Below are 20,369 nucleotides of genomic sequence, written 5' to 3' on the forward strand. Positions count from 1 at the left end.
CATCACAGTCTGCTCTTCCTGCAGCCCTGGACTTGTTTTACCTTGTTCTCTCCTGGATTCTAACTGCTGCTCTGATCTTGACACAGCTATGGTCAGCTGAAGTGTTTGCATTTGTACTTTTGGGGGCTTAGCAGGAGACAGCTCATAGGAAGGCATAGGACCACATGGTCCAAATACTTGAGAGAAGTCAAAGACCTGGATAAAGCTCAGTGTGTTCATACAAGCAACAGGGAACCTAGCCCACAGGTTCACCAAAAAATTGTAGTGGTTTTCCACTCCTCCAGAAGTAACTGCCTGTGGAGCCCTTTGATGTCAGAGATCCTGGCAGACTCAATCTCATAAAGATTCAGGAAAGAAACCAGCAATTACTTGGATGCTAATGAGAGTTGTGCATCCACACATACATGCTGCAGTGATTACTCTTCAGAGAAATAAGCGGTGGTTAAACTAATACACTCCTCGCTCACTACATGTGATTTGCGTTAACTTCAAATCTGAGGTTCTCAAAAAATTCCCCTTTGTCTTAGCAGGTTTGGGATTGACCCCACAGAGACTGTCAGAGGCCAGCGCTGTAAGAAATCATACTGAATCGTAATGAGATTCAGAAATTCACATTTTCTTTGGGTCCGGTAGAATTCTATTCAAACAACTGCACAATCTTATAGAAAAGCTGACATTTTCTATTAAATCGTACAGGGCTAGAGTGAAGTAGGTACATTCAGCACAACCTTCTTCCAGTGGTACATGAGCAGAGAGGCAGGCAGCAGCAAATTTTATCCTTGCTTCACTTGTTCTTGGTGTTTCTAGGTCAGCCCAAATACTCTGATGGTAAGAAATAAGCACAGCAAAAATGTGAAACCACTCCCCAGAATAATTTAAAAGTCCTTAAAAAGAAATACATGTGTTTATTTACTGCATTATAACTGCAACATCAAATAGAACTATATTTTCATTACAAAAAAGGACACATGCAATAAAATACTCTGATTTTATAACCTGATTCAACCATAGTTCATTGGTAACAGTGGAGCATCACAGAACAGTCACAGGGCTAGGGCTTGGGGTCATGAATTTCCAGTCTCTTTATGCTACTTGCAAACAGCAGAACCACATCATATTTTATTTGTCATCAAGGGATAAACTTTTGCAATAATGTGGCCTGATCACAGAAGGTCCCAGCTGCCCCTTAACTCCCCGATGAGTCTTGCAGAATCAGGTTTGTTTTTTTTTTTTACTTGAGAAAACACTATGCTTCTGACAAGGTTGAGGAACAGACAGTATTTTCCAGGCAGAGAGGAGAAATCCTTCCATGTTACACCATGGCCAAGGTACAAAGCAAGGACCTCTGCTTCACAGGTGCACAGAAGCCACGGCTGTGAGTTACTTTAACTATTGTTCTGAAGAAAGAAATCAGGCCATTTTCTGCAATATTTCACTGCAGCTTTCTATTATGTTCATCTGTGCATGGGGCTTCAATCGATTTCATCTGGCATTTCAGCTATGGAATAAATCCAGAATACACAGGAGGAGTCCACAGTGCAGAAAAGACCACAAAAAGTCATCCTGAAATACTCAAAATATAGCCTCTTAACTAGTTAAAAGGCCCCGTTCTTCATTAGAAAAGGGCCTTATTCTGTCACTGCTATTCATACATTATAGGCTCTTATTTTTAGTATTTCCCATGAAATTTCATGGGACTACTTGTGAAATAAGGTCCTAAACAGTGTGAATAAACTATAGCATCAGACCCCGAAATGGCACCATTTCTAGGGTAAATTCTCCTGACTTTCAGTCGAGACTTTTTAGGAAGTGTCATGTAACGCTCTCCAGCCTTTCAAAACAATGACCTGATTTCTTTCCGTACATCTTGCATGGCATAACAGTAAGGATGACTTAGCTCTAACAATTTAAATAAAAAATAAAGTCAGTCTTTTTATGCAGCTGCATTTTTATACAATTTCATAGAGTCAGCGTACAGACGCTTACAGCTTTTTGAGATAATTCTAGCAAATAGGAGGATATATATGAAAACAAAGAGTTTCAAAACTACATGGAAATCTGTAGAATAAAATATATATCTATATACCATTTCCCAACACAAGTGATTGGCAGTGTAGAAAAATATGATTGTTACAGTCTTTCTGAATCAGTAATTGTAAAAAGAAAGGATTTAAAAAATAAGTTCAGCTTTTCAAAAAGCCATATTTTTAATAAGAAAATAGACTGGTCCGCATTTCCCTGAATAAGCCAGAAAGGTTAAGGAAAGGTCCAAGCAAGACAAGGAGTCTGACTTGGACTTGATATCGGCTGTGATAACATGCACATGTACAGACACAGCTGCTTGGCTCCAGTATTGTTTACCTTAGAAACGAGCCTAATTTATCACAAATGTATTTAAAAATCATAAAAAACATGAAAAAAGTGGAACTGGTCCCTGCAAGGCAAATTATATTCATACAAGCAAAAAGTGACATCAATCCAGTTATTTTCTTATGACAGTTAAAAGGTATTTTGTACCCAACTGTTACATTGAACAGCACATGTATAAGCACAGATTATTATTACAGACTCTGCTATCAGCTACTATACATAAACAAGAAGAGATGTTCGTGCTGTAATTGCCTCTAATGTTTTTGTTCTACTTGAATATTAACATTTAAAAGAAGCTGATGTGGAGACCTGAGTTCCAGCCAGGATTTCAACATGCAAAATGCAGAGGGTTCACGGGAAGGTTTCTGATCCTCCCCATTACCGACATTTGGAAGTGGACAGGAGCTCTGAAGAATTTTAAAACCATTCACAATACGAGTTTCTCTTGTGAACAGCCTTAGGTTTTCTCGCTGCCCAGAGGCGGGTGATCTAACGTGGGACATACTGGCGAAATTTAGATCTGCATCAATAAACCTCCCATTCGGGAGGATCCACATTTTAGTTCCAGGTCACTTCTAAAAGGCGGCGGCAAAATGTACCGCAATATTCGCCGATTTTTAAATTAAAAGCAGAGAACGGTTTGATTGCAGAAACTTCACTCCAGGCTGTTCTTAATAACTTTTCAATACACAGTTAGAGCTTCTCATTAATTCTGTTCAATGTGAGAGTAAATCCCTTCATTTTGTTGTAATTTTGTGAAATAGATGGGATATTTACTCACCCTATACGGGAGTCTTAGTACATTTCTTTAAACTTTCTTCTAGCTTGAAACTAAACAAAAGCACAAAAGCTGATGGAAGCAAGATTGATGGACTGTTGGTGAAGGGATCCAAGATTGTTTATAATCCAGCCTTGTTAATTAAATTGGGCCCAAGACGGCCAGCTGCTTTGAGATGTGAGGACAGGTCCCCTGCAGAAGCACTGTACCTCGGTTATATTGCTAGTAAACAACAATGCAGCTTCTGGGCCTCCTACCCCTTTTGCGTGTCAATGGAGCGTTACGTCTTACGAAAGGCAATGACAGAAAAATGCAACACCCGCGTTATTGCTTGTGTAATTGCTTCACAGTGGTCCAGAACACCCAAGTAAACAAATGAGAAGAAGGTATGTTGCTGGAAGGGAAGCTCTGAGGCTAGGCAGGTGGAGCATGCCCTCCAGGAATCACCTGATAAACTGAGTAAGTACAAATTAAAAGGAAAATAAAAATGAAAGAGTGCCACTGGTCAAAAGGAATAGACAAAAAGGACAGTCAGGGTCTCGGAGCAAGACAAAGGTGTGTCTTTTGCCTTCCAGTCAAGCACGTATACAAAATGGAGGTCGGGGTTTGAGAACAGACAGACATGTAGTACATGCAGCATCCAAATACCTTCAGGAATAGCCAGGGCTCAAGCAGTGACTCCCAGGTTAAACTCTTACAGGGTGTGATCTGGGAAGGTGATGGGAAAATCATCTTGGGTGCTTTATGCCTTAGAGACTGAAGCCCTAACACAAAGCGTATTAAAGCTCATTAAAGCTCATTAAAACACATACCTCTAAACTCTTCCAGCTTCCCTTTAAGACACGGTTTCTCTTAAAAGCTGCACTTGGAAGTTACACTGAAGTGGAATGTTCCCTTTTTTAAGTAGGACAATAATTACACTCCCCATTACGTATATATATGTATTTCATGGCAATGGAAAGTACTGTACAGAGGCATTCATTCATATCTGTAGTGAAACCAAGTCTGTGGTGTTCAATGCTTATTGGACTTGACAAAAGAAATAATTTGATTTTGAAGGCGGGAGTCACTTCAGGAAAAATAACAGCTCCTACCCCCAAATTCTAGCTGGAGGCCTCCCAGCAAAGCGCTGGCGAGGGCGGGTGGCACTGCAGCCTGCCTTCAGTTCCCAGCCTCTCAAAATTCACCTCTCCCTTTTAACATACAGCTTTTGATGGAGCAAAAAGGAGCTAAAATAAATGGTTTGCTAGAGGGCTTGATAAATGACTTGTGAAATCAGTTTGTTAAAAGTGACCATTTTCTTTTTCTTTCTTTTTTTTTTCCAGCTCAACAAAAAGGGTGCTGGCTTATTAGGGTGTATAACAGCGACATTCAAACACCCCCAGCAGCTCAAGGGCACACACCCTGGAGCGCCCAGCCCCGGGCCCAGCAGCACACGGGAGCGCTTCCACAGGCACTGACAACGCGAGGATAATAGAGCTGAAACTGAAACACCGGCCCTCCTCGCTGATTAAGGGGCAATTTTCTGCATGCGGTAATTGGATAACAGATCAAAACCTGCTTAGAGAGAGAAGAGAAAAGGGTCTGGGCAGGCTATGAACACTGCTAATGGCAAGGCTTTCATTACTAATAATTGTTTGTTAAGTGACACCCTCGCACTGCCATCTGCAGATGTGAATATTAAGGGCAGCTCCCTGAGCCAACACAAGGCAGATGAGGGTAGGACATGGCCAGGAGACTTGGAAGAGATGGCTAGCAAGGACCAGAGTCCCCTCAGACAGTGATGAAGGCTCTTTTGACACAGGGGGCAGCAGAAACAGGCAGACCATCTGCAGGAGGAACTGCAACGGGGGAAAAATTTATTGAATTTCAATTTATTGAAACAGGACCAGATTTTTGCTCTATGTATGGAGGAAGAACTGGCACTGGAAACAGTTAAGAGAAAGGTGACAGGAATGATCAAAGGCATGGAAGAACTGTAACATGAAAAGAAGCAGAAAAGACTGGGATAATTTACTTTAGGAAGGAGACAAAGCTGAATCTCCTCTGCTCTGATAAAGGAGGAAAGACAAAGCATGGTCTGGAGCGGGTAGTGCTGGTCTTTCTGCTGCCTTGGATTCAACACACAGGGGCCAAAGAAGGAAAATCAAACAACCCCCCCCCCCCAACCAAAAGGTTTCTGATTCAAAACCAATTCCGGGGAATACTTTTTTCACACAGCTTGTAGGGAGGATGTGGAGCTCACTGCCATGAATGGCTCTGAAGGCAGAAAGCCACTAGCATTCAGTAAGGCACTGAACAGGCTCACCCCAAAATCCAGAAGACTAAAGGCAACAGCTGGCATTTACTTACAAAGGAACAGAAAGCCTCCTACTTCAGTTCTATAATGAATCTCTCATTTCTAAGCATTGAACAGAGACCTCCATGACTGTCTGTCTATCTACAATAGCATTTCCTGCATCTTTCCCTAGAGCATCAGCGCCTACCACCTGCCATTAATCTGTCACTGAGGGGTTTGACTTAGCAGTTTCTTCTGTGTTTAATGAAAAGAAAAAAGCACTCCCAAGACTCAAATCTCAGCGAGAGTGAATTACCCTGAGTGGAGCCTCTTTCCACAGTCAGGGATGTGAAACTGGACAGTGCTGACGGCCACTGTCAAAAATTTTGTCTGGCAGAACAGGATGGCAAACCCTTGTTCCTGTGTTACAGTCCTGGGTTGCTCTCATTATGCCAAATCTACATGTTCTTCTCTTGCATACAGGTATCAGGCTGCCTTTTGAAGACCTAATGTCTCCTCCTGCTTTCCACTGGGATGTTATACCTTCACCTGCGCCGTTTCGTCTCACCCATGGTTTACTAGGAGGAGGGTCGTTAGCTCACAGATACAATGAGCTAAATCTGGCAACTGCTGAAGTAGGTTAGGTAACAAAGGTGCCATTTAGGCTACTGCTTGAATTGGTATATTCCTGATAGGTACTCCTTTTCTTTCCAGATCTATTGATATCTCTCTGCTAGACACATATTCATATTTTAAATTGGATAGACAAGAGATAATAAAAAAATCAACTGTATGACAGATTATTCCATCCTGCTTTTTTTTTTTTTGAAAAAGCTACATTCAAGAATATTTGTTTTGTTTTACCATTGAGCAAGTGCAGAATTCTTAAACAGAACCCACAATTCTTAAACATACCTGTGCAAGTCAAAAAGCCTTGTCCCTAAAACATTCCACGCAGTTACGCAACACCTACAACTAATCTGTTTCTAACCCAGTATAACCAATAGATAATTATGTTTAAATACGGCAAAAATAGTAAGATTGGTTTCTGAATGAATCATGATGTCTGTACTAACAATATTATCTTCAGTATTTTAATAAACTGGTTTCTGAGAGTTGCCAACCGCTGACAGATAGATTAAATGCAATAAACTTGTAATGGCTCAGAGCAGGTCAATGATCTGAGAACTACTAAGAACATCCCTGACAGCCCCCAGCGACGCTAAGAAGCTGATACAGTTCATTCAGCAAACATGTTTTCAGCCGCAGACTAGCAACTGATACTGTCCAACGGATAGCAAAGTCTCCAAAAGCAGTTCTTGCAGCCAGTGGGGCACATAACCTATAACCTGAAAGACACCTATGATGCCTGGCAAAGGTATCTTGATTGGGTAATTTATACCAGCATCTCTTGAAAGGCAAAAATGTTTCTCCAGTTTAATTTCAGTCTGTAATCTTTAGTTATTCCAAAAGGTTTCGTTTGCTCTGGGAATCTCTGCCATACAGCAGTTTTATTTTTTCTTGAGAAAAAAACCAATGTACTCTCTTGTCGACACAATTTAGAAGAATTCCTGTATAAGAACTCACTCTTCAAATCTCTTTAGTGCTAATGAGATGTGTATCACACATCAAAGTAAAACATTTCCTATTTAATACTGAAGAAGAAGTCAGATGGAGGAAACTCCTGAGGTCTGAGAGCATCTACAGAGAACGTATAATTTCTTCTGATGTGCAGAGATTACCATCTGCCTATCTAGTGATGGACATTTTTTGGAGACATTTCTTCTCTCTGAGGTTTTCAACTACCTCAATGAAAAGGATTAAGAAGGGGAAAGCCATTTTAAAAGCTCTCCAAATTATTCAGTGATCATCAGGTGTTTTTATTAGTTAGACTAGTAGCTTGCTTTTCAGCCCCAAATGTTTGAGTTTAGTAAGTATCTCAGTCAGGGCAAATAAGCTAGTACTTGGTAGAAATCATGATTGCTCTGGTGATTCTGTGCTAACAGGGGAATACAACATTTTTAATGTGTGTGCACAGAACAAACATGTTTTTCATACAGAGATTTCTGGAGAGGGCATATAAAAATAATATTTAATACAATCTAAATTGCTAGCTGGAATCAGAGAATGGGCTATTAATAGACATGTGGCACAACAGCAATTTTCTACCTCACTGTATTGCAGTCATGGAAAATTCTGTTGAAAGCATCTGGCTACAAAATCAATTACAATTTATAAATTAGGCTTGCTTTTACTCCAAAGGCTGGGTTTGAAGTGTGCCTTTGGGGCTGTGCAGAGTTCTTACTTTAACACACAGGCACTGGAGTGCAGGATTTTGCCTTCAACACTGAAGGGTCATTAATGTGGTCAATCAAATATTGGGTCCAACAGTGCAGGCAAAAGAGCTTGGAGAGACACACAAGAGCTCTGCTCTGTGAACAGGCTGGGTATCTGCATGCAGTGTAGGCTACGTGGCCTGAGCCAGATGGACAGACAATTCACAAGCTCAAACATATTCAATCTATTTTAGGGGGTTTTAGCACCCTCTGACAGTGGCTGGATCTGGATTAGAGTAAAGCAGAGCAAGCCCTCAGTTGTGGATGCTTATCTGTTTTGTGCCTCCTAGGTTTCTGGTAAGGGATGTCTTAAGGCAGCAGCCCCAAACCAAAGCTGAGCTGTAACACATCTTGGTTATGTATGGATGTCAGAGATCTATGAGCTGGGGATTTCATAGGCACAAAAGTGAGGGTGTAACCCCCAAATCACATGTGAGCAAAGATTCAGGCATGAAGAATGGTGCCTAAATTTTAAGGACTGATGTGGAAACAGTATGATTTAGTTTGTGTTTTGAGGAATCTGAGCTTTGTTCAGTTTCCTGGAAGTTGAGCTGGGCAGTTTGTTTTCATTATTCCAGTTACTTGATTAATATTTACACACACTTCCAGGAATCTGTATCACAAACTTTTCAGAAGAAAAACAAGAGAATAAAAAAGAAAGTAAATTTTGGATTTACATTTCAAGCTTACTTCTGTGATTTTTTTAGAAATTCTTTCTTTCACAGAAAAAACTCACACCTGTGTTCGACAGGTGAGGTCAATGACATTATGGGAGACTGAAATTGTTCTGAGTGAGATGAACATCAAAGTCCTGTGCTTTGGATAGTTTCCACTGCAAAGAAGTAGAAAGATTCATCACTTATGTGAGATATTTAGATTACTTAAATTAATGAGAATGGATTTGCTGAGATTTAAAGCAAAAAATTCCAAGATTACAGACAGGGGACTTATAGAATAAATTGAATGCAAACCCAGCAGCAAAAGTGTGTTTCTAATTTAGTGGTTTTTTTAAACCTGCCACAACACTGAAAAATCAAGGTGATGATGCAGTTGTTCTGTTATGGTCTTCTGTGCAGAAATTTTTTCCCCCAGTTGCATACTCCTGTGGTGTCAAATGCATTTGTGAACCCATAAAAATCATCCAGATCAGAAAAGCTGGGCAGAAAGAAATCTGATGTGAGATTTTGTGCTTTCATAGAAAAAACTTGTCTATCTCCCTACTGATTTTCTCTTGTGGCTATATTTTTCCTCATTATTTTTACTTTCTCGCTGGCATTTTACTTTGATCACCTGGAATGGGTCAGCAAAACTCAGAGTAGTGCAATGTAGCTACGCGACTGAAAAGTGCGTGCACAAGTACACATATACACAACCACACATAGCAGGTTTTGTTACTGCCCCTCTTCCCCCACACTTCTTTTCTACTGAAGCATTTAATTTGAAATGGAGATGTGTGTGATGATTAGCTCCTTGCTGTGCAGCCACGAGGGTTTCTTCCCTCAGGGCAGGCAGCAATTTTTAGAGGAGCACTGCAGGAATGTGCATGGCTCTTGCACAGCTAATCAGAGGAGAGAAGGAGGTATGTCCTCTGCCACCAGAAACAGCTGTTGCAAAGAAGGAATTAATTTGCCCCATTCTCTGATGAACTATAGCTCCTCTCCATCTGGCTCCTTCATGAAAGAAATCACAGGCCTTAACCTTCCTTCGCTTCCCATTTAGATGTGAATGTCTTATTGCTCAGCATACATCCTCTCTCCTCACCTTTCTGCCTTCAGTCCCGCTCTGCCTGCTCTCTGGAGCTCTTCTGCTACCTCCTGACAATCAGGTTGTAATTCACATCGGTTCAGATCCTCCTCACACACCCCTTGCGCTCTACCTGAATACCTTCACCATCCCTGCTCTCCTTCCTCTAATTTCCACTCTCCTTTTCACTTTTAGTAGAATTTTGGCATTTTTATCCAACTCTAGCAAACCCAGCATAGTTGGAAGCATTATTAGGAACACAGTGACAGAGTCCTGGTGGTGGAAGAGAACACTGGTAGAGTCCATGTTACTTGCCCCATTTTAAACCTTACTGAAGAAAAGCTGTTGAATATGCAATAGTACTAATACTATAGCAGGGAGAGGGAACCAAAAAGATTCAGAGATTTTTCCTCCATAGAGCCTGTATTCTTGTCCTCTGTGTTCATCGTGACTCCTTGTCTTAGGCTGTATAAATTGTTGGACACCTCCCTTCTCTATCTTTAGCTAGTCTGCCTGTTCTCCCTCATTCTGTGCCTTTAATGAGCTCTTTGCTGCTATGCCTCCCTATTCTACCCAAGCTTGCGTCTTTAGCAAAACTTTCATGGTTTTGTTAAAGAAGTATGACTTCCTCCTTCAGTCCCTCAGCTACTAAATAATTTACCTGCACAACAGATTTAATATTATTTTGGAACTTATTTGGAAAACAACACTGAATACAGTATACTGGTACCCAGAAGACAAGCTCCTCCCACAACATAGCCAGGATGGGAAAAGTAACTATTTCTTTGGTTAGATTTTTTTTACATTATTACTACTGTGGCTAAAAAGATGAGACAATTAAGAGATAGCTCTCAGAAATGGCACAAAATTTTAGAAATTACCTTTTCTCTCAGGAGTCAATTAGGTAGAACACCACTAAGAATGGTTTCATCACAGTGAAGTGAGAATTGTTTTTACATTAAAAGGCAATGTTAAAACGTACATTCAAATATTTGATAAATCAGGCATAAGGTTAGGTAAATAAATGACAAGTTGTCATCATCTTAGAGTTTAGACTATACAGAAATCTAGGCTTGACTGTCTTTGATACAATCAGTTTACATCAGTTTAACAAACCATTAATACAAAAACATCCTAGGAAAGAATCTTGTTTCCAGGGTGGTATTATTAAAGTACTTCCAACTTTTGCTTTGCTGATGCTGAGCCAGGCTGCCTCCCACTGTTCAGGCTTTATGATCCATTACTAAATGCCTCTTTACAAAATAAAACTAAAAAAACCCACAAAAAACCACAAAAAAACACAAACAAAAAAACCCCACTGCTTTTTAAAGACAAGACCACAGATAAAAAGTTTTGTTCAGTGCTCACAAATTCATTCAGAAAATTATGACCTGATTTTAAAAGTTCTCGTGCTATAGAGATGTTAAAAAAATACATCCTCTTTTCCCAGCTTTCTTCCTACTGTATTCTACCTCTCCTGATTCAGGTGGGCTGGAGGACACAGTAATTGGACAAGAAATCTGGTAAAAAATGAGAACAAAGAGGAGGCCCACCCCCACTCCTACTGAAGTCAGTGGAAACATTTCCATTAGCTTCTGCAATCCCTGCATCCAGATACTGAAAAAAACAGCTCAAGATTTCAAATAGAATAGTCCCAATTTTCCTTGGGCTGAATGTCAACCACTGTATTCAAACACTGCTCTACCTGCTCTCCAATTTGCACTCTGCTGCATGCCCACATACCTGCCTTGACTTTGGTTGTAAACAACAAGAATCTGATTTTAAAAATCACCCCAAACCCCTACAACCAAACCATCATTCAGTATTTCTTTCTGAAAGATGGTAGAAACAGAAACATTGCAGGATTACCTCCAAACAGTGGATGAGTGGATGGCAGATATTAGTTTGACCACAGATAAGCATTTTTTTATATATATATATGTACATACATACACATACACAATCTCTATATACACATTATAAATATTGTAACAAAATATTGTAAAAATATTAAATTTGCTCAAATACCTGATTAAAGTGGACTAATCTTATGTTGCATTTATGTGACTTATCCAGTTGATATGATGGCCTTGTTAGAAGCCCTAAAATCTACAATACTTGCAATTGTTAAAAAAACCAAGAGTCTATTTCTGAGAGTCACCTCGTGCCATGCCAAGAAGTTAGGTTGGAGGTGGGCCCTCATATCTCAGCATCAGGTTGAAGGACCGAGCAAAGTTGTTGGCCAGCGTGCAGCTGTGGGTCTCCTCTGCCAGGGGTAGGAGGAAGGCCAGGAGCAGGAGGAGCAAGAGGAGTAGTTGCAACGGTAGGGCTGCCCAGCACACTCGATGCAGGAATGAGCAAATGCCTCCAGAGCGCTTCTGAAAGACACAAACCAAAGAGCAACTCAAAAAATAAAGACCTGGGGAGGTGCATTTCAAATACATCAAACTGCCAGGTTTGAGCAGAACAACCCAACTTGTCCAGAGCACAACGTGCCCTGGGATCCAGCCTGGGTGCTTGGTATGCTGCAGCTGACTGAAGCTGGTGCTTAAACTATTTCTTTTAGGAGAGTATTTCACTCTCTTAAAGAATTCCCTGCTGCAAACTGTTGTCTTCTAGCAGGAAAACACTGCTGATGTTCCAGCAAAAGAAAACAATTGCCTCCGAGTCCGTTTGCCAACTACAAAGTGGTGGTTACAAATGCTCACGCCAAAGCTGCTGACTGGTCTCCTCACAGCGCATGGCGCAGAAGGTCTGCATTAGTAACTCTCCTGTCAGTAAAGACAGCACTGATGCTTGGAAGAGAGGAGCCAGCCTTCTGCTCTCTGTCAGCAGAAAGGAGCTTTGTTTCCAGCTCACCCAGCTCACAGTCAGCTCCCCAGCTGCAACGTGCTCTTTGGATCCTGACTTGGGGATCCATGAGGCTGGAGGTCAGAAAAAAGGCCCTGCAGTGCAGCCTGCCTCAATACCTCTTATGCCTTACCAGTCCCATCTTAAACTTTTATGTGATGCAAGAGAATGAGAGAAAACACAACCCTGACGGTGAAGTCGTCATTAAAGTCACATTCATTGCTGAGCAGCCACGGGAGGGACACACAACGAAGTCCCATTACACTTTTCTTTATGCTGGTGCAAATCCAGAGTAGCTCAGTTAACCTCATGAATTTAATATGGATTAGCACAACCAGGAGTGAACATATTTGGGGCTACAGAATTCAGAAAAGATTAATTAAGAAGTGAGATTTCCATTGGCAAGATTGCTGGATATCTCCTGCCAATGAGCTGAACTATGTGTGTTTCACAGAAAAAAAAAGGCCAAGTCAACTATCTGTAAGGGAGTCCTGAAAAAGAGGGCTCAATAATCCATTAATTTCATCAAACATGGAAATAATGCTTAGTGTGGCTATATTAGGTACCAACCTACATCACAAATATCAACGCAGAACATCCACTGAAGGGGGACCCACATTTTCCACAAGAGGAAGTTCTGTAGTTTTGTAGTGTTGTAGTGTTTTGTAGTGTAGTTTTGTAGTGTTCAAGCCACAGGTGATGCCAGTGCTGCAGCAAAATTAGGGCTTCTAGCCTCTACTGGATACTTGATTTAACATGCAATGCCTTTGTCCCACTGCAGCACTGCCATGAATAGTCCATGGGAAACATGAGCAGAGAAGATAAGGAGCAGAATGATGGTAGAGGAAAGTAATTACACCCTTTGCTATTTTTTAAGGATCTCTTCCACTGCTTTCTGAATTTCTCAATCTCTCGTAGCTCTACATAAATGCATACAGAATTAATTATGAAGGGAAACACATAGCTGCAGTTACAGATCATGAGACAGTTGTGCTGTGAAATTCTTCTTCTGTTGTAGTTGGTTTGCTTCCATTATATTGAATGGCTGATGAGATTTAATTATTGTGTCAGGCAGATGTAGAGGCAGCAGAGCAACAGCTGCTTGCTCTATCATTTCTGGCCTGCAGTATCTGAGTTGTAACTTGCTCGCTGAAGCCAATGAAAACTCAGGTCCCTGGAGACTGGACTGGAACTATCAGTAGTTAGTGGGCAATGAGTACATGTCAGGGTGCAAGTGGGAGTCTGACTTTAAGCACCATTGGAATACTTCCCTAGGTACAGCTAGCATTTACCCACAAAACCAAAGCTTCACCAACCTGGCTGCATCACAGGAGTCATCTGCTCCTACTGTGACCTGTTCTCAAAGACTAGCCAAAGTACCAGGCATAAGTAGCTGTACTAACAGGACTTTCCCTTCTCTAGTCCTGGAGTCCAGACCTGAAATCCTTCATCTCCCCTGGATTTCATCAGCATATGGGCTGAACAAAACCTGCAGGGCGCCTGTGTTTATAGTCATATGCTAAAACTGTTATGCATAAGGGCAGCAGCCACAACTCTTGGTCAGAACTTTGTGGGCTTGTCTCTGTAATGCCATGAAACAGCCACTCCTTGGTGTAATCAATATAAACTAATGGACTGTCACTGACAACTTCCATTTTCATTGACCATTTCTCATTCTTAATTCTCCATTGCATCCACAATATGCAGCAATATGACAAATACATTTATTATAGTGTCCCATCTATACAGAAAAGGGCCCCTTCCAGGTTCCAGAAGCCATGGACAAGTTTGTTTGTATGGATTAACAGGTGTAGTTCTGTTGGTGGAAGATCAGATTAGAGTTACCTCTGCCTTGGGATAATTCAAACCATGCTCGCTCTTCTACCACTAAGATGTAATAAGACACAATACTGATGTTGTTAAAGGGTAGGATCCTGTGCCTGACTGTTCAATAGTTCATTACGGCTGGAAGTCTCAAAAATGTTCTCACAAACTCAAACTGGGAATTACAAGTCCACCTCTCACTGACACAGTTGTGAGAAGGACTGCCAGTCTTCCTAGCAGCACCTAAAACTTTTGCGTTACAGCTGTCAATCCTTTAGCATTGGTTTTGAAAGCTACTTCAGTCTGAAACTATTCTTTCCTTGCCAGACCAGCTGCAACACCTGTCTTCCCAGTTATCTCCTCCTGCCTATGAGCTGGTGGGTAATAGTGGGCTTTTCCAGTTGTGCCTCATCTCTGTTCCTGCCGCAGCCCAGGAAGCAGGTGTCTTACAGTCGATCAGGTTTGTCGTTGGCTTCCTACGATGACCACACTGCCAATTAGCCACTCCTCTTGTTCCTACCCCAGTTCTTTTACTGATCCAGCATTTGATTTAGAGCAGGTCACTGACTCTGCCCTGATCTCTGAAGCAAAGAGTATTAACGTAGCTATAAGAAATGGGATGAGATTGAAATGTTATTTATTAAGTGCCTTGTTTTTAGGTCTACTGGAAGGAGCTGTAAAATAGTATTGCTTTTCAAAGCTCATCCTCCAGAAAGAATTAATGTGAAATGGCTTTATTAATAATCTATTGTTTGCTCTCCATGGAGCTTTCTGCAGGGTAAGATACTCAGGCTAACCATAGCAGATCCTAGCATTAGAAAAATCTGTGGAGGGACATTTGCCTGGAGGCAGAACTTCAGAGAAGGAGAAATATTTTGTCTTTATCTGCTGCTTCTCTCGCACCTGCTTGCTGGGTTTATAGGCATTTGTGTTTGATGAACTTTTGTCTTTTCTGCCCAGCTTCTCTGTTTTGTTTGATCACACAGCAAGGACAGAACCTTGTATTTCTGACTCCATTTGTTGCCATGGGAATGACTCTGCTATCACAAACATGGTATTATGATGTCTCTGCAGGACCGAAGATGAGGCACACAGGAGCTGTGAGGGTTTGGTGCTTTCAGCAAATTTGCAATAATAAACCCTTAATATATGAGGGCCCCAACCTGCACACACTGAAATCCATGGGAGATTTACCATTAACTTCAGTGTCTGCAGCAGGATTATGCACAGAGACAACTAAATAAAGTCAGGATTGGGAACTACTTATTCATGGAGTTCAGCAGATAACCTTACAAATGGATTCATTACTTACATACCCAGGTTCTTGCGCACATGAAATCTACATTAGTTCTATTGCTTTGTGCTTGCTGGAACAATTGGTGATACAATTTTTTGGGGGGGGTAGTAGCACTACTAGAGGTGCTATAGTTAAAGGATAGAAAATTTTGAAGAAGGCACAGTAACTTTTAATAGGAGAGATGATACAGCTGGAAAAAGCAGAGGAGGTTTTGGGCACTGACTCCCTCTCCGAGCGTGAAGAAAGCAGCACTTCAATTTTACTAAGACTAAGTCAAGGGGTTTTTTTAGGTCTGTGCTGTGAGAGAGAGATGCTTTCAGGCTGTGGTCACCTGAGACTATGGCACCAACAGGGAATTCAGGAGGCCCAGGCTCAAACCTCTGCTCTGCTGGACTCAGAGTGATCAGTGCTGTACGAGTCTACTTGGAGTCAGGACCACACTCCCAACCCTTTAGCACATCATTCTGCGTTAGAAAAGGACAGTCTGACACAGTTCCACCTTTGCAAAAGACAGTTTGAATGTTTAATTTCCGTATGAGATCAAAGGTGGGAACCACAACCCTTACTATGCAGTGGAATTCCCCTTCCCTAATCACTCCAGCTACTGGCATCAGTACAGATACTACCCAGCACCCACAGTGCCTGCAGTGCATGTGTCAGATCTAGGTTCCATAAAATATTCTGAAACCAAATCTTCCTCTGAGGAAAACTGGCAAAGCTCCAGTGAAGTCAACAGAACTTTAATTTCCACCATCTTAGAATAACAGCTGGAATACCTGGGTATTGAGCCAAAGCGTCAGAGACATTTTTGAAACACACATGGAAAAGGAATAGGTTGACATTTAAAAAGAAAATATACTTTTAAAGTTCACCATCAAGGATAAATGTCCTCCCCGTTCTCCCTCAAAATACCAGGACAAGCAAGGACTGTCAAGCGGTAGACGGCTGTGTTTTGTGTAATGCTAAATGCATGCTTGTTACCAAATGAACTGCACTGGCTGTGAACATTCACATTTGTACTTCATTCATGTTGGGGCATTTGAATGACAAGCATCGGTTTAGATCTAGGGAGTCCTCAGCACTTAAATCTGTTTGCAGTTAATAACTCCTTACCAAATGCACCGTGAAAAATCACTTGGATGGGAAACAGCAGAAAAGCACTTTAGAACTTGCTACATAATATTCCTGTGTAAGTTGCTGAAGTGTTTTGCTAAAAATCAGTGCACTCCCTGGTTTGCTATTGACCACATTCCAGCATATATGAAAACACACAGTTAATCTAGCTATTTGAGGGAGCAGAGGAATATAGCATCTTACACCATGCTCATTAGTGGGTTTTTGCTGCTGCTTGTATGTCACCAGCATGCCTGACAAAAATCATACTTGCACCACTGAGTCAGTGATCCAGCAGGAAAAAAAAAAAAGATTTAGTCTGGATTCATTCCTCCTACCTTAGAGCATTTCACTCAAAGACTATCCTGGGAAATGCACTGCTGTCTGAAAACTGCTGTCCCCATGGATAAAGGGACCAATGTCCTAGTGTCCTACACACACTATACGGAGAAAGACACCAACGGCCATGCTGCTTCATGCCAGTGCTGTACCCAGCTCAAGTATCTTATATTCTACAGCAGTCAGTGCAGATGCATAGGTACTAATGCAATCATAAATAATTTCTCCTTAATATTCTCAGCCTCCAACTGTTTTCAGCTCAGGCAGTTTCCTGAGCCTGATGCAGCTTGTCCATCTAGTTAACACTCAGTGAATCTTTCTTCCAGATACTTCCAGTTTCCCCTTGAGCCTATACAAACTTGAATAGTCTTCAATATCCTTTAGCAAGGAGTTCCACAGGTCAGCCAACTGGCATGAAGAACAAATCCCTTGTGTTAGCTTTCAGCCTCGCTCCTAGTTCTTTCTTGTCAAAAAGATGGAGAGTCAACCCCCATCTACACTCTCTGCACCATGCACGATTTTGTAAACCCATGAGTTAAATGCTTAGACAGGATGAATCCAGGCCTACCTCCACAGTGGGCAGATCACAACATAATGGGCTTAAACTATAGCAATAGGTACAGAGGAAGTACATCTGAACAGGAAGAATAGATAGGCCTTAGAAAGGATCACCTACATAGGTATGAATTACACCACTTCACTATTCCTCTAAGAATAAGCAGAGCTGCCAGGAGGGCCGTAACAGCAGCTTATCATACATCCCTTTCTTTCTGAGTAGGAGCATGCCATTATCAAGGATCATCACTTTTTTTGGTAAAGCAGTTACCTTATCAGTGATATTTTGCCTCTGAGAGGCCCTGGGTTCATGCCACTTGAGATCCCACTGAACACTAGTTCAGGTGCCGCTCACAGAGGCAGGTTATTGCCAACAAGAAGAGATCAGTATCCGTGGGAGCACAGGCTGCTCTCTCAAACTAAAGCAAATTGGGTTTTTACCTTGATGTGAGACAGTTTGGAGCTGGGGTCCTCATCAGTTCCTAACTCAGAGCCATGAGCATCCCTCTCTAAGATAAGAAACATACTGAAAATCACAACTGGTCTTTTCAAGAGGGAAATAATTTGGGAGAGTTGGATACTACTGTCGCCATAGAACTGAGCGTCCAACATGCAAAGCTGTGGCTCATTCCCATACACTATGCAGGAACTAAGAGTTGGATATTGTCAATCAGAGGTTATCTGGCCTCTGCAAAAAGACAGTGAGCCACTGGGTTCAGAACTGTACTTTCCTAAATGCAAACACTGCCCAGGTTAGGCAATCGGCAGTGAGGAATGAGTAAGGATGGCTGGGACCCCTTTGAGTCCTGTGCTTATCATTCTCCATCTCATAAAGAGCTACCAGAATGAATGTGCTGAATGGAGGTTAACTGAGGTCACATAAGCAATTTTAGCTCTGACATTTTCTATCTTCAGATTGCTTGACTTTGCAACCTTAACATTCTTTTCAATTCTGAAGAACATAAGTGTATGTACGTAAATAAGTAAGTATACAGGCAAATTACAGGCTTTGTTTTCTCCCTTAGGGGAGATTCTGGAGTACCTCAACATGGCTGGATGATAAGCTAGAACCTTTGATGAAGGCTTCATTTAAAAGAAACAGAAAATAAGAAAAAGCCAGCAGTTTGTGTCTGAGGTTTCAGCAGTCACATATGGCAGATATTTCAGAATTTCTGCTGCAAAGTCGCTTAGAACTAAGTACTGTGCCATATGCTACTGTGGTACAAATGGATTTATAAAGGTTAGCTTCTGTGTGCATATACAACATGACATGCTTTTAGAAGAAGCATGCCAAAGGACAAGGGCTACAGCCTGATCTGTTAAAGTAAGACTGATTTCTACAATTCTCCAGGCCTAAGCAAGCAGAAAAAGTCCCTGGTTTGGTCCCATCTTCAGCACATAGGCAGTGGAAACTACTTTCTTTTTATCTGGAAAGTGTTTGACATGTGATAAAAGTTTAGGAAGCACTGTGGAAGATTAGTAAAGTGGTAGGTAGGATGGGTTGCTAAAAATATCTTAATACCATCTTATAAGAATATGGAAGGTCAAACTTTCAGTGAGGTAATTTTGAAGCACATTTTCATATCCAACAGCAGTCAGTGAGTTACACTTAGTTTCTTAAGTATCACAAGTGAAGTACTTGCAAAAGGCTCAGAACAGGGTAAGAGGTATTTAAACCAGCTGTACTAGTTTTGGCTGGGATAGAGTTAATTTTCTTCACAGTAGCTAGTATGGGGCTATGTTTTGGATTTGTGCTGGGAACAGTGTTGATAACACAGGGATGGTTTAGTTACTGCTGAGCAGTGCTTACAGAGCCAAGGCCTTTTCTGCTTCTCACACCACCCCACCAGCGAGTGGGCTGGGGGTGCACAAGAATGTGGGAGGGGACACAGCTGGGACAGCTGACCCCAACTGACCAAAGGCATATTTCCTACTGTATGACGTTGTGCTCAGCAATAAAAACTGGGGAGAGAGTTTTGCCAGGGCTGCCATTGCTCGGGGACTGGGTGGGCATCAGTCAGCTGGGAGTGAGCCCTTAAGTTTTTGCATGACTTGGTTTTTTGGCTTTGTTTTCTTTGTTTCCTTCTTTTACTTATTAAACTGTCTTTATCTCAACCCACACGTTTTCTCACTTTTACCCTTCCAGTTCTCTCCCCTATCCCACTGTGGGGGAGTGACTGACACAACAGTCCTTTTTGGCCCCCAATATGGGGCACAAAGGGTTTGAAATTACAACAGAATTGACCATAGTGTGTTAGAGGGAAGTTACAATTATTATATCTGTTTAACAGTTGCTGGTCATGATGTTGCCTTATTTATTCTCCTGTATCTGATCTGTGCCGTGCTCCCTTTTTTGTGTCTACATTAAATTTGAAAGCTTGTTAAAGGCTGGTTTTGGCTTTTGCAGTGTGCTGTGCAGCACTTGGTGTTTTGCCTGGGAGAACCATGATAAAAGCACTGGCCTTGAGCCTAATCTGGTGTTTGGGCCTTGCATTGCTGCCATCCCTGTACTTCGGGAACCATCTCATGGAGACAATTAACACCTACGCTTTTTCCCTTTTCTCTTCCAAGAGCCAATTTGCAGAAGAAACAAAGACTGACACCTTCCCCTTCTTATCCTGTGCAGTAGATGTTTTCTGCCTTAAAATATCCTGTCAGTATCTTGAACATCCTTGGATAATCAGAATGCTCCTATTGGTACGTCTCAGGAATCTGTTTTTGGCTTTTCCTAAGGTTAAACGACTGTTTAGGAATATCACACAGATATATGCCCCAAGGCAGTGCGGTTATAGGTAGCAAGGTGCACGGGAGAATATGGCCAGGTATGTAGAACGGTTGTCACCTCCAATGGTCTGGGACTTCACCACCGAACAAGTGCAGGATCCC

General features: G+C 41.6%; 1 protein-coding gene across 5 annotated transcripts in view; it reads right to left on the reverse strand.

The window, feature by feature from the left end:
• Positions 1-909: 909 nt before the first annotated feature.
• SYNE3 (spectrin repeat containing nuclear envelope family member 3) overlaps positions 910-20,369 on the reverse strand; it is an 84,329-nt gene continuing 64,869 nt past the window's right edge. For all 5 annotated transcript variants that reach the window (XM_075712172.1, XM_075712175.1, XM_075712173.1 and 2 more), the window contains exon 18: positions 910-11,883. In XM_075712172.1, coding sequence (XP_075568287.1) covers positions 11,686-11,883 — 198 coding nt within the window. In that variant the 3' untranslated portion in view covers positions 910-11,685. The remainder of the gene's footprint in view (positions 11,884-20,369) is intronic.

Source organism: Pelecanus crispus, chromosome 6 (assembly GCF_030463565.1).
Source record: "Pelecanus crispus isolate bPelCri1 chromosome 6, bPelCri1.pri, whole genome shotgun sequence".
Classification (NCBI taxonomy): Eukaryota; Metazoa; Chordata; class Aves; order Pelecaniformes; family Pelecanidae; genus Pelecanus; species Pelecanus crispus.